Below are 14,109 nucleotides of genomic sequence, written 5' to 3' on the forward strand. Positions count from 1 at the left end.
TCAACATGTATCTCTACATCCCATTTAGTGGGTGGCATTATCCACCCAAGATACATTTGTGGTTTGTGTGAAGTATCCAGTGAAGTGTGACTCCGTCCTGGCTTCTTCCTCATCCTACACATTTCACAGGGAATGGGGGGTCTCGTCTTCCATTCTTTGAATCCTCTGAATTACCTGGCCCATGTTGGTATATTATTGTCAGTTTCATTTGATCTAGAGTATATCCATCACTCATTTACACAAACATGTCTACGCTTCTTTTTTCTCCATAAGATTCCGGTCTTCATAGACTCAAATTATTGCTTTTCTCTGTAATTCCCTTAGCACTCACAAGTTACTCAAAGATATTTGCTTGTTTTAGTAATATCTTATTGTGAAACGTTACATATATGTGTGTATAAAACGTATATTGACAGAGTTCAGGACATGCTACCCCAAAATATGGTGCCTCGGCATACTGAATATTTCAGCTGAAGGAATTTGAGAAAACAGGTGCAGGAAGGACTCTTTGACCTTCCCCTGAAGCAGGTCCTAAGACCTTCATGTGAGAAGTACCCTCCCTATACCCTGAGGAAAGGATCATCTTTATCTTCAGGAGGGAGAACACCCTCCCCCAAGAGGAATTTGAATGAACAGGCCTTGCTGAGTTTCCCCCAGTTTACCACACTGAGTTTATACCCCCTTTGTCCTATCACATTTCTCCATGACTTTCCACTCTTCTTCACCAAACCCAACACAAAAACACACAGTTTTAACTACTTCTTCAGGTCTTCATTTCCTTATGAAGTCTCCCATGTCATGTAAAATTTATATTAAATAAATTTGTATGCCTTTCTCTTGTTAATCTGTCTTTTGTTACAGAGACCTAGCCAAAACCTAGAAGGGTAGAAGGAAAAGATTTTTTTTTTCCTCCAATATGATATATTTAAGGAAAAAATAAAAACATGAACAGTAGAAGCCTTCTGTCACCAGCCCCCTCTGGGTGCCCTTCCCCTATCACATGATGGTCTCTCCCCTGAGAGGTAACTATGGTCCCGAATTTTATATTAATCATTCTCTGAATTTCCTTTTCTCAGTGGTTCTGAAGCTTTAGTGCATCAGAATCATCTAGAGAGCCTGTTAAAATACAGATTGCTATGCCCCATCGCCAGTTTCTGATTTAATAGATATGGGGTGGGGCCCAAGGATTCGTGCTTCTTATAAATTCCCATGTAATGCTGATGCTGCTGATCGAAGGTCTGCACTTTGAGAACTACTGCTTTATCTCAAAGATGCTCGTGACTTGTGTGTGCTGACTCTTGGCCTCCCCTAAAACCTAGCCACTCAATACATACATCTTGAGGATCTCCCCACCTTCTTCCTCTACTCTAGTTCCTATCACTGCAATTATGAGCATTCAGTCTTTGCTAAATATTTTAATTGATTGTGGTACGTGAGCACCCTCCATTTTTTTTTCTTTTCTGTCAATGATCCCATTTATAAGTTGCTTCCCGTTTGTGTATGTGTCTATGATTTTTAGTTAACCAGGAGGAAGGGGTATAAGCAACATGTACATGTTTTATTTGTCTAGTCTGGAAGCTCTTTGGAAGCAGGAGCCAAGTAAAGGGTTCAGAACATGCCACCCCAAAATACACTGCTTTTTGCATATTGATTATTTTCAACTGAAGGCAATTGAGAAATAGCAGATGCAGGAAGGGCTCTCTGACCTTGCCCTTTCTACCATAAAATTTTCCTTGAGAAAGGTGCCCTCCCTGTACCAGGAAGAGAAGAACATTCTTATCAGCAGAGTCTGGAAATGAATTCCAGTCTGTACAAACAAACATACTAAAATAACCCTTATCTCCCATTAGTTTCCCCTATGTATCCTAATCACTCCCACAACTTCTTGCCCCCAATCCAAGCCCCTTTGTCTCGTCACATCCCTACAATCTGTCATTCGTGTGTAAAAAGGTACATAAGCTTTGGGGCCTAATGGCTCCTTTGAGTCTTCCTTTTTCCTCCGAAGACTCCTATATAAGTGTAAAAATATATTAAATGACTTTGTATGCTTTTCTCCTGTTAATCTGTCTTATGTCAGTTTAATTCTTAGGCCAGCCACAGAATTTCAGAGGGTAGAAGGAAGTTTTTGCTTCCCTACCCAAGTTTAATTTCCCTTTGTAGTCCACTTCCTCAAGTAAGCTACAGGCCACAGTTTGCAAACTCAGTCTCTGATAGAGGCCAAAAGGCAGTGTAAATAAGTGAAACTTGCCAAGGGAAATTTTACTGATCTGGCACCACATCCTGTAAAGAGGGCAGCTGTTACTTGGATTTAAGCCAATCTCAAGTCCGTTGCTCTCCAATTTTCCCAGTTCTCAAGAGAAACCAGAAATAATCTCAACTAAGTCAACATTTTAAGTACCCAGAGCAGACACAGAGATTCCATACAGAATACATGTGCAGAACTGAGATGGAATCCGTTCCATGTTTCAAGACCTTTGCAGTAAATGGATGGATGGATGGATTGGTGAGGGAGTCAATAATGAATCTGGGTCACTGGGGCAGCTCTCTGGGGGATTGGAGGGAACGCGTCATTGTCGAGCACCTACCATATGCCCAGTCCTGTGCAAGGGGCTTTACATACCTTATCTCTTTTGACTTTCATAACACCACCACAGGGTAGTTATTATCATTCTTGTTTATTTCCACTCTCATTGCACAGATAAAGAAGTGGAGGTTTAGAAAGGCCCAGGATCACATCACTACTTTTCTTTATTTATAACCTACCTAATTCTTAAAAAAAGATTTTAGATGAGCTCATATGATTTCAGCTGGCTTCTGAGCCTGGGATTCCAGACAGCTCTCTTATACCAAATTGCCCCCACCAAGGGAATCAGGTTCTCAGAAGGCAGGTGGGGAAGGTACCAGTAGTTCAGGGAGGGAAGCAGGTTTGATTCCTTGAAAATCTTAGTAAACAACTCACAGAGTCATGTTCCCCAAGTACGTCAGCCAGTACTGAGAAAGTAAGACACGGCATCTTTTGCCATCTTGATAAGCCCTCCCCACTTCCTCCTACATCACTGCTTACTACCCTCTCAGAATTCAAGATTTCTGCCTACGAGCCTTGGAGCCTACTTCATCCTAATTCCCTTCTAGAGCCAGATGGGATAAGGACAGACACAGATACAGAAGCTGGTAGATTGGAAAACATTTTATTGGTGTTACTGAGCCTAGAGAGAGCACTTATAGAATGGTGACCAGAGCCCACACTAGCCCCTCTTCCAGTGGGTGTCAGCAGTGCTTGGTCTTGAAGGGAACAGTCACTGGGCATCAGGAGTTGCACTCCTCAAACCCTTCAGCTGGAGGGAGAGAGGGTATGGTCAGATTGGGGACCCTTGGGTGCGGGGAGCTGGAGTCCTCCATGAGGAAGCCCAGAACAGCATGGGGCAGAGATAGAAAGGAATCCCTGCCTTGATCTGGGTTCTCATTCTCTACAGTAGCTGAGACTTCCCTTAGCTTCAGTGAGAGGACAGTTTATCCTCTGTTACCCGTCCTCACCCTTCCTCCCAGATGGTCAACTTCTTCCCCCATCCCCAGCTTCTGTCCTTGTACTGCCCACCGCCTCTTACCTTAGGAAAGGCATCCCAGTTGAGGAAAGGAAGTTTCCTTTTGATAGACTAAAAGAGAAAAAAAGAATGAGAGTGATGTGATACAAGTCAGGTGAACACGGATCAGTAAAGACTCAGTGAATGAGCTCTCGGTAGTGGCAATGGTGTTATCATTTACAGTTACAGGAAGATCTAATTTTTCCTGAGCCCTTTTTCTGTGTCTGCCTTATACTACCTGCTCCATAGGCATGCCTTCATTTGGTCTGCACAGCTACCTTTTGAGGTAGGTACTGGCGGGCCCACATCAGGGATGAGGAAGTTGAGGCTCAGAGACATTTGCATGAGGACACGTAGAAGTACGTGCAGAGTCGTGTGATGTAGGCCCCAGTGCCTGCGCTGTCACTGACTTCGCCCTCGAAGTGCCAGTAAGACACCCAGCTTAGGGCCTCAGTTTCTTCGTAGATGATAAAGGGACTCAAATAAACTCCTGTCTGTTTAAGTTCTGCCTTTTCTGGAATTGTCTTTGTGACTCTGCTCCCCCACTGCCGTGTTAGGAAAATAGGTGTGGCCATGTCAGCGTCCTCAAGAAACTTTCTTCTGTCAAGCAGGGCAGTTACTCCCTCCTAGAGCTCAGGAAAAAACCAAAAGGGCTAGAACTAGAATGTGTGGACCCTACGCTGGAGAGACCACAGACAGTCAAGGAGAAGGGGTGCCCACGCACTTACCTCAAAGAGGGCATGCCAGTTCAGGAATTCATCGGGCTTAAAAGCCTGTGGAGACAGGGAGACCAGAAGAGGGTCAGTGCCAGGGGAGGACAGAGCTCAGCCCGCAGCCCCCTGGAAAAGGTGAGGGGTCCACGGCGGCTTTGCAAGCTGTTGACTAAGGCATTGGTCTCCTTTATGGTGTGGATGTTTGGGGGTGGGGGTCAGCACTGGAGAATGGTACTTACAGAGCGCAACTTGTCAATGTTCAGGAAGTTAGCGTCAAAGGCCTAGGCAAAGAGACGGGGTGTTAAGAAAGTGGCAAAGGAGCACAGAAGAGGGCACAGACTCAGGCTGGAGTGTGGGAAAATGGGGTGTTTACCTCAGGGCCTGCCGCATAATTACCAATGGTGGTTTCCTCCTGGAAGGTGAAGGGGAGAAAACCAAAGGATCACATAATGGCGAGTCCTTGTCCCCAAACCCTCTCTGCCAGCCCTGCCTTCCTCCATAGGCCAGTCCCCAAGGGATATAGCCCATTCTCCACCACAGGGCCTCAGATAACCTGCTCTGTTCCAGTAAGACAGATGGTTGACAGCAAGGCAAAGAAGAGAGATTGGAGAGTGGTGTGTGTGAGACAGAGAAGCTAAAAGCCCAGGCCTGCATCCATGGTAGGCAGCAGATGCAAGGGATGGAGAAGAGAGGACTCCTCCCGAGAAAATCGGGCTAGTGTTGCTGTGCATTTGACTTGGGGTGTTCTTGAGACTCCTACACTTAACCCATAGAGCTGGGTGGGGGAGATTAGCACACAGGTAGGAGCCAAGCTGCCTAGGTGCCCTGCCTGCCTTTAATTAATTGAGGTTGGCTTGCTTTGTGACTATTGCCACCAAAGTCGGAGTCACCATTTCCCTCCCCCGTGTAGTCACTGCCCCAGACCTCAGTGCACCCCATCTTGTTCTCCCTACTTTAGTTGCCTGGCTTCATTGTCCCTTATTTCTTCCTTTCTACAATAAAGGTCACAAATGGGTATCCTATGGGCTAGACCCAAATGTTTAGCTCTCATAGTAGTTTGGCTTGTTTTTTAATTTGAATAAAACATTTTTAATTAGTAAGAATACATAAATCAGATTTCTGGTTTCTCCCAAAAATTTAAAAACTCTGGCCACACTGGGCACATTTTCCTGCTTAGCAGCAGTCAGATAGGTATACAGACTGTCCCTTTTTAGATTGGGCAGGTTCACTCCACCTTCCCTGGGGCCCTACCAGCCTGCTTGCTCACTGACTTCACTTGCTTGGGTCCCAAGCAATTGTGTATGTGACCCCATCTCAGACTTTTAAATCCAGCATGGACACTCTCCCCCAACCTGGGAGAAGATGGGGAGAGAGGGGCCTCCAGCTTCCTCCTGACTAGAGACTGCCTCTTAAGGATCCTTGCTATGGCCTAGGCTCCAGAGACAGTAGGGAGCTCCCAGTCACCTGGAAGCCATTCCCTGGGAGACAGACGAAACACAGGTGAAGCTGAGCCCAGACGACAACCCCAGCCCCTGTCTCCTCCCAGGATTCAGTTGTCCAGCCTCCGCCTATACTCTCACCATCCCTTCCAGAAATAAAGCACCTCCATTTACATGTCTTCCTGGGAATGTTTTGTCTACTTCCTCCTTTCTTCCCTTCCTCAGAGCCCCTGCTTTTCATTCAGCCTCTGATAATCTCCAAAAATAGGAGCCACGCATCCAGTAATGCATTGAAGGTAAAGAAATGGAGGACTAAGCAAGGTAATAGGTAAGAGAAAGAGAATCCAGGTGATGTGCTCACCTCAGAACTACCCAGGGAAGCCCCCTGAGCAGAGTGGAGTGCCAGAAGAGAGAGAAGAACCACAGCAGGAAGAACTGGGATCTTCATGGTGTCAAGTTTGGGGTGCTCTGAGGCAGGGCCTCACCGCTTGCCCTTTATATTCCCAGGGAGGTGGATGTGAGCAGAAATGGGGTCCCCACCCCACTGACTCACCCCCAGATCCCATCACCCACCCCTGGGGCTCTGGGAAGGGAGGTGTAGACTGTTCCCCACTTACCTTGAATTTCTCAATGCACATTCTGCCTCAGGCACTAGGAAGGTGAGATGGCAATGGGGTGCTTCATGCCAATGGAGCTGGGATGGAGACAGGTTGAACCTGTCCCTCCAAAGGATAGGCCGTGGCACCCAAGCAACCTCTCCTTTCGCCTTTGTCTCTTTCCCTTATATCCTTCATTCTGCTCTTATAATTCGGGCTTTTTCCCACCCTACCCAATTATGTATAAACTCCTTAGACTGGCATCGAAGGCCTTCCATGCTCTGGCCTCGACCTGCCTTTCTGACTTCTTTTACTCCTTTGCACATGACCCCACATTCTGGCCAAACTGGACTCCCTACCAAATAAACCCTTCTTGGTCCTCCAAGCATCTTCCCGTGCTCTTGCTTATTTCTAAAATGCCCTTCTGTCATCTCTAGTTCTCGGAACACAACATCCATCTTGGATGAAGCTTCCCTGAGTTTTCCCATCATCCCTCACTCCCCCCCCCCAACTCCCCATACCCTTCCCTTCTTGGAATTGCCATAGCAATTTGTTTGTTTCTCTCTGGCATTGTACCTGGGATAACTTATGCTCTTCTCTTATTTCTCTCTTAGAATATTAAGTCCCTTGAAACCAAGAACTATATCTTAATCACCTTTATATGCCCCTACACCATGCCTTAGACAAAGGACAGGCGGAGCCAGCATTTATTAGATTGGATAAGTTAGGGTTCAGGCATCCTTCCACCAAGTTGTACACTTTCCTCCTTTAGGGCTGGACCCCTCCTGTTATCCAGTTGCCCATCTTTTACTCTTGGGTCTTCAGAGAGATGACTGTCTTGAACAAAGACAAGGAATAGAGAGCACAGATGTGGGCGGGGGAAACAACAAAAATGCAAAACAGTTCTTAAAGATACCCAGTTGGAGATAGGATCTAGGTCCTGAACTCTGAGTGCCTTCTCCATTTCATGGAGTTTATCCCACCGCCCTGCCCCACCCCCCAACTTGGGAGTTGTATCACCTCAAAGTGACAAAATATTCTAATCAAGCCACCTTCTCTACCTTCTCTACTATGAGGTTCAGGTGGCCCAGCCGGTTCCTGGTGTCATAGGGAGGGGCGGGGAAGTAGACTGGCACTGCCAGGACAAAGCAAGACCTTACTTGAGAGCAGTCCTCTTTACCCCGACCTGATGCAACACACACAGATGGCACTCATGAACGATCTTCGGGAACCCCAGAAGTTGGCGCTTCTGTTCAGTTCCCATGCTGCCCCCACAGCCCACTCTCGGCCCCTCTGTAGGCTCAAGAGGCCTCCTCTGTCTTTGCGGAGCTACCTGAGGAGACAGGGCTCGAGGAACACTCACTAAGCACAAATGGCCAGGTGGCAGGGGCTGTGGCCAATAGTCAGTGCTGCTGGAGGGGACGAGCAACAAAATGCCTGAGGCGGGTGGAGCGCCTCTCAAAAGGTTTTCTGGAGGACACAAGTTTTTAATGTGTAATGGATTCTTCCTAATTAATTAACGGTGACTGAAGGAGCTCATTAACCACCATTCTGTCAGCCATAGGGTCAACTCTGGGAGCAGAGGGAAAGAAGAATGGACAAAGGAGAACGGATACTGTATAATCACCTCCACTTAGGCATGCTAATGGAGGAGCACTTTGGCCTGGGTGATCCAAAGCAACAGATGAGCCAAACACCATCATCTGTTTAGCTCTAGAGTTCTTTTGTAACAAATTGACTTCCCAGTGTTTTCCTCTCCACTGAATGCTAATGCTGCTGATAATGTTAGCCAATTTATTGATATCTTATTATGTGGCAGGCCTTGTACTAAGTGCTCTAAATGAATGATCTCATTGAAAAAAGCACAGTGATTCTATGAGGTAGGTACTATAATTATCCACATTCTACAGGCTGGGGAACCACAGCATGTAGAGGTTAAGTAACTCACCCAAGGTCACACAGCCCGTGTATGGCAAGGCCAGCATGAGAACCCGGGAGTCCAGGGCCTGCACCTGGATTGCGCCTGTGTTGTACTGTGGAGTCGTGTCCTCCAAAGGACCTCACCAGCCCACGTAGTGCCTTGCATGAGTCAGACCCACGCCCTGAGAGTTGGGGGGCAAGCTGCATTTAGCCCCCATTGGTCCCCTTTCCCAGGTGTCCCTTCATGGCGTGCAGCCTGCATAGCCCTAGGTGGCAGCTCCAAGCATATATGCATTAATTTCAGTGAGTTAACCTGTACACTTTTGGCAAAATGAACACAGAAAATTAAGAGATTAAGGGCCCTCCACGAGTGTATGCCCCAAAATGAACCTGCCATTGCCTCAGACTCCAGGTGCCTCTTGGAGCACCTTGTTGCACCAAGTGTGAGTTTAAAGACCATTGACTCGTTCTAGTTCTGGCTTTACAGTTCTGGTGTTTAAAGATAGGTACTTCTGTATAATGCCCCTGAACACAATGTGCACAACCGAAGAAATCCGTTCTTGCGCTGGAGAAGAGAACTGGCTGTGCTCAACAGCTTTGTTTCCACTTGGTACCTTCCTGATGGATCTTCAAGGGCAATCTTGGCTTTACATGATTTATGCTATATGTGCTAACTTTAGAATGTAGCATCTCTGTACTGCCTCAGTGGGTTTGTGTTTCCTGCGTGCCCAGTGTCCCATGGTTGGGCAAGTGGGGGGAAGAAGGGAAGGGGATTCTCACCATCCCAGCAGTTTGGGTGATGGGTGGGAGGAGAATCATTGGATTTCAGCAGCTCTTTGGATGCATCACGTGGGGTTAATGGTGTCAGGCAGAGTCACACAGCCTGGCTCTGCATCAACCCAATCTCCAAGTCCAGTTGATGTTCTAGTTCCCTCTCTGAGAGTACCAATAAACCCCTGTTTTCCCACAGGCCTGCCCCCACCCCACCCCATATCTGCCAGAACTTGAGTGTGGGTAGGAGGCAAGGCCCAGCCCTGATTGCTACATTACAGACACACCTAGGGGCTGGGAGCCAGCCTCGTGGGTTCAGAGAGGGAATGCGGGATTTGAAGGGTTGCACACTGGGGCCTTGGGACCTTGGTGAACACCTAGGTGAAAAGCCTAAAATCTTTGAAGAGAAAAGGAGCTGGGGTGTGGGGTATTGGGAGGCAGAATTTGGGACATCCCTGTCCCTTCCTTTCCTGTGCCTCTGCCAATGTTACTATCACACCCCAGAAAGCAGCCATGTTGTCCAGCAGGTCTGGTTTCTTCCTTTGCCACCCACTTTTTGTCCCTGTGTATCCTTTGCTTATTAAACTCCCAGGAAGACTTCCTGGATCAATCCCACTGAATTCTGATCCCTCCTCCCATTCTCTCATTCACAAATACTGAGCAGCTATTTTGGCTCTTGGCACTGGGAATTCAAGATAGATAAGATACCTTGTCCTGTGGAGCTTATGTTCCAGTGGAGAAGACAGATCATAATCTAATTTTTTTTAATTAAGGAACAAGATAACTTCATAGAATGACAATTCTGGGGAGAAAATAAAACAGGTACAATGTGATTGTGATCAGGGAGGTATTCTTGGTTCCGCTGGCTGGGTGGGGGAACATTTGAATGTAGACCTAAAGTAATTAAAGCTCCAGTCTTCTGAAGACCTTGAGCTGTGGGGAGAGATAGCAGCAGTGTTCCTTGAGAGCTTCTCCCAGCAGGTCTGGGTTGACAAGGAAGAGGGAGGCCGGAGCTGGATCATCTCTAAGCCACCATGAGGAGTTGGGATTTCATTCTATGGCTACTGAAAAACTTGTGGAGGATTCTGAGCATGGATCCTTCCTGGCTGTCATGGGAGAATGGATTTTAGGGAAAAATGAAAGTCAGAGGCTGATTCAGAGGTCCAGGAAGGAGAAAGGGACATCTTGCCCTTTTATTAGAGAGTCCTTTACACCAGAGGGCCTTTGCCTGCTTCAGGTGGCACTTTGAACTTTAAAGGGCTGCCTTGAGCCCTTTGGACCAGGAATACCCTGACAGTCTAGAACCATGTTGACCACCTCAACTCCTCCTGCTGTCCCTCAGGGATTGGCTCCAGGAGACCTGAGTTCCAGCTCTTTCTGATTCATCACCCACACTCCAGGAAGCTAGCTGTCAGTCAGCCAAAGAATTGAGTGTCTGCCTGGGGAGAGCTGGGTTCTCCTCCCTGTGGCTTCCAGGAGGTACTGCAAGGCCCTCCCTACACAGCTGAAATCCAAGACAGACACACCTTGGAGGACAGGCACACCTTGGAGATAATTGCAGGTTGGGTTCCAGACCACCACAATAAAGCAAGTAATGCAATAAAATAAGTCCAATGAATTTTTAAATTTATTTCTAAAATATTATTAAAGATTTACTTATTTGTTTTAGAGAGAGAGAGAGCACGAGCATAGGGAGGATCAGAGGGAGATGGAGAGAGAATCCTCAAGCAGACTCCCCGCTCAACAAGGAGCCCGTCACAGGGCTTGATCCCAGGACCCTGAGATCATGACCTGAGCCAAAACCAAGAGTTGGATGCTCAACTGACTCAGCCACCCAGGCACCCCATTGAGTCAAATGAATTTTTTGGTTTCCCAATGCACATAAAAAATATGTTTATACTGTAGTCTAGTAAGTATGCAATAGCATTATGCCTTAAAAAAACAACATACATATCTTAATTTTAAAAAACACTTTATTGCTAAAGGATGCTAACTATCAAGTGAGCTTTCAGCAAAGTGTAATCTTTTTGCTGTGGAGGGTCTCGCCTCAATGTCCATGGCTGCTGACTGATCAGGGTCATGGTTGCTGAAGGCTGGGGTGACTGTGGCAGTTTCTTAAGACAAACTGAAGTTTGCTGCATCAATTGACTCTTCCTTTCATGAACAATTTCTCTGTAATATGTGATGCCTTTGGATAGCATTTTACCCACAGTAGAACTTCCTTCAGAACTAGAGTCAGGCCTCTCAAATTCTGCTGCTGCTTTATCAACTAAGTCTGTGTCATAGTCTAAATCTTTTGTTGTCATTACAACAATCTTCACAGCATCTTCACCAGGAGTTGATTCCAACTCAAGAAACCGCTTTCTTTGCTCATTCATAAGCAGCAGCTCCTCATCCCTTCAGTTTGATCATGAGATCACACAATTCAGTCCCATGCTCAGGCTTTACCTCTAATTCGAGTTCTCTTGCTGTTTACACCACATCTGCAGTGACTTCCTCCACTGATGTCCTGAACCCCTCAAAGTCATCTACAAGGGTTGGAATCAGCTTCTTCCAAACCCCTGTACATGTGCATATTTTGACCTCTTCCCATGAATCACAGATATTCTTAATGGTATCTAGAACAGTGAATCTCTCCCAAAAGGCTTTCAATTTATTTTGCCCAGATCCATCAGAGGAACCACTATGGCAGCTATTGCCTTACAAAATGTTTTTTTTTTTTTTTTATGACATCACTTTTTAATTGAAGGACAAAAGTTGGTCACATTCAGAGATAAGCGGGCCTCATGCAGATAGTTAAAACCATCCTTCTCTTTCTTGGTTAACCATCTCTTAATTTCAAGTAACATCCATGAGTTCTTTAGGACTATCTGAAATTGTCCTCTGAGGAACTCCGCCACACCACCTCGTAACACACATGACCACACGCACCGCTGGATGGCGTCTCACTGGATATCATCATCAAACAGATCTTCAAAATCATTAAAAAAGTCTGCATGAACTGCCTTCTCATTGGCTGCCAAGTCCATCAGGAGCCCTGTGCTGCCTCCTGCCTTGTCCAGGTCCACGTAGGGCCCGGCGCCCTCAGGGAACATCTCGTCCACTGCCCGCTTCATCTCGCCCGCCGGGCCTCCCGCCTCCCCGGCCCACTTCCGGCCCACCTCACAAAATATTTCTTAAGTAATAAGACTTGAAAGTCACAATGACTCCTTGATCCATGGGCTGCAGAATGGATGTTGTGTCAGCAGGCATGAAAACGTGAATCTCATTGTCCATCTCCATCAGAGCTCCTGGGTGACCAGGTGCATTGTCCGTGAGCAGTAATATTTTGAAAGGAATCCCTTTTTTCTGAGCAGTAGGTCTCAGCAGTGGGCTTAAAATATTCAGTAGACCATGTTGTAAACAGATGTGCTGTAATCCAGGTTTTGTTATTCCATGTATAAAGCCCAGGCAGAGTAGATTTAGCATAATTCTTTCGAGCCCTAGGATTTTCAGAATGGTCAATGAGCAGTGGCTTCAACTTCGTTACCAACTGCATTCGCCCCTAATAAGAGAGTCAGCCTGTGCTTTGAAGCTGTGAAGCCAGGCATGACTTCTTGCCAGTTTTCCAAGTCCTAGACGGCATCTCCTTCCAGTAGAAGGCTGTTTCATCTATATTGGAAATCTGTTGCTCAAGTCCTTCGGGAATGACCTTAGCTAGATCTTCTGGGTCACTGGCTGCAGCTTCTACATCAGCACTTGCTGCTTCACCTTGTGATTTTTTTTTAATGTCATGAAGACAGCTTCTTTCCTTAAACCTCATGAACCCACCTCTGCTAGCTTCCAGCTTTTCTTCTGCACCTTCCCCACCTCTCTCAGCCTTCACAGAATTGAAGAGAGTCAGGGCCTGGCTCTGGATCAGGCTTTGGCTTAAGAGAATGTTGTGGCTGGTTTGAACTTCTATCCAGACCACTGAAATTTTCTCCGTATCAGCACCAAGGCTGTTTGCTTTCTGATCAATCATGTGCTTACTAAAGTAGCACTTTTCATTTCCTCAATGTACTTTTCTTTTGCATTCACAAACAGCCAGCTGGAGCAGGAGGCCTAGCTGCCGGCCTGTCTCGGCTTTCCACGTGCTTTCCTCACCAAGCTTAGTTATTTCTAGCTTCTGATTTAAAGTGACAGACATGCGACTCTTCCTCTCACTTGAACACTTAAGAGGCCAGTGTAGGATTATAAATTGGCCTAAGTTCTTTTCTTTTTCTTTTTTTTTTTTTTTTTAAGATTGATTTCTTTATTCCAGAGTAGGGGAGGAGTAGAGGGAGAGAATCCTAAACAGACTCCTTGCTGAGCGTGGAGGCCAACATGGGGCTCGATCCCACGACCCTGAGATCAGGACCCAAGCCAAAATCAAGAGTCGGACACTTAACTGACTGCACCACCCAGGCACGCCAGTTGGCCTAATTTCAATATTGTTGTCTCAGGGAATAGAGAGGCCCAAGGAGACTAGAGAGATGGGAGAACGGCCAGTGGAGCAGTCAACACACACATTTATGGATTAAGTTTGCTGTCTTATATGGGTGCAGTTTGTGGTGCCCCACAATAATTACAATAGTAACATCAAAGATCAGGGATCACAGATCACCGTAACAAATATAATAACAATGAAAAAGTTGGAAATATTGAGAGAATTACCAAAATGTAACACAAGAGATGTGAAGTGAGCAAATACTATCGGAAAACTGGTCCCAATAGACTTGCTTGAAGCAGGGTTCCCACAAAGCTTCAGTTTGTAAAAGACGTTCATATCCGCAAAATGCAATAGAGCAAAGCACGATAAAATGAGGTATGTCTCCAAAGCAGTAGCCCCAATTTAAGGACAAAAGTGAGAGTAGGATGCAGAGCAAAGGAATAGTCTTCATCTTTCTCTGACCCAGATGGGTTTGATCAAGACAGTTTCCCCAAGTTCATTTTGGACCAGGTTGTTTTTGGTTTTTGTTTTTTTTTTTTTTTTCATTTATTCATCAACTATATGAGGCCCACCGTTTGTCAGGCCCTGTGGTCAGTGCTGGGGATGGAGCGATGACCAAGGCAAACAGGAGCTGTGCCC

At 46.3% G+C, this 14,109-nt stretch overlaps 2 protein-coding genes across 3 annotated transcripts; both read right to left on the reverse strand.

Annotated features, from left to right (window-relative positions):
- Positions 1–3,172: 3,172 nt before the first annotated feature.
- KRTDAP (keratinocyte differentiation associated protein) lies at positions 3,173–6,197 on the reverse strand. 2 transcript variants are annotated; one of them, XM_032390407.1, is made up of 6 exons: positions 6,095–6,197; positions 4,668–4,706; positions 4,534–4,575; positions 4,310–4,354; positions 3,606–3,653; positions 3,173–3,335 (listed from the first exon to the last, which is right to left on the reverse strand). In XM_032390407.1, exons 1-6 carry the CDS (start codon positions 6,179–6,181, stop codon positions 3,297–3,299), a joined length of 300 nt encoding a protein of 99 aa, XP_032246298.1. In that variant the 5' UTR covers positions 6,182–6,197; the 3' UTR covers positions 3,173–3,296. The 2 variants fall into 2 exon arrangements, with proteins under 2 accessions (XP_032246298.1, XP_032246299.1); XM_032390408.1 differs by lacking the exon at positions 4,534–4,575 and having other exon boundaries at positions 3,297–3,335; positions 6,095–6,181.
- Positions 6,198–11,842: 5,645 nt separating this feature from the next.
- On the reverse strand, positions 11,843–12,158 carry LOC116623327 (COP9 signalosome complex subunit 9-like). The gene has a single exon (XM_032390415.1). The coding sequence runs from the start codon at positions 12,134–12,136 to the stop codon at positions 11,966–11,968; it is 171 nt and encodes a 56-aa protein (XP_032246306.1). The 5' UTR covers positions 12,137–12,158; the 3' UTR covers positions 11,843–11,965.
- Positions 12,159–14,109: the final 1,951 nt, after the last annotated feature.

The sequence above is a fragment of the Phoca vitulina genome, unplaced genomic scaffold, assembly GCF_004348235.1.
Source record: "Phoca vitulina isolate PV1807 unplaced genomic scaffold, GSC_HSeal_1.0 scaffold58, whole genome shotgun sequence".
NCBI lineage: Eukaryota > Metazoa > Chordata > Mammalia > Carnivora > Phocidae > Phoca > Phoca vitulina.

Bases quoted from the DNA above. Each gene is read 5' to 3' on its own strand.
- LOC116623327 (XM_032390415.1), bottom strand. From the start codon at position 12,136: ATGAAGCGGGCAGTGGACGAGATGTTCCCTGAGGGCGCCGGGCCCTAC.
- KRTDAP (XM_032390407.1), bottom strand. From the start codon at position 6,181: ATGAAGATCCCAGTTCTTCCTGCTGTGGTTCTTCTCTCTCTTCTGGCA. The intron at 4,576-4,667 runs GTAAACACCCCA...CTCTTTGCCTAG, and splicing joins ATTATGCGGCAGGCCCTGAG to GCCTTTGACGCTAACTTCCT. The intron at 4,355-4,533 runs GTAAGTACCATT...CTGTCTCCACAG, and splicing joins ACATTGACAAGTTGCGCTCT to GCTTTTAAGCCCGATGAATT.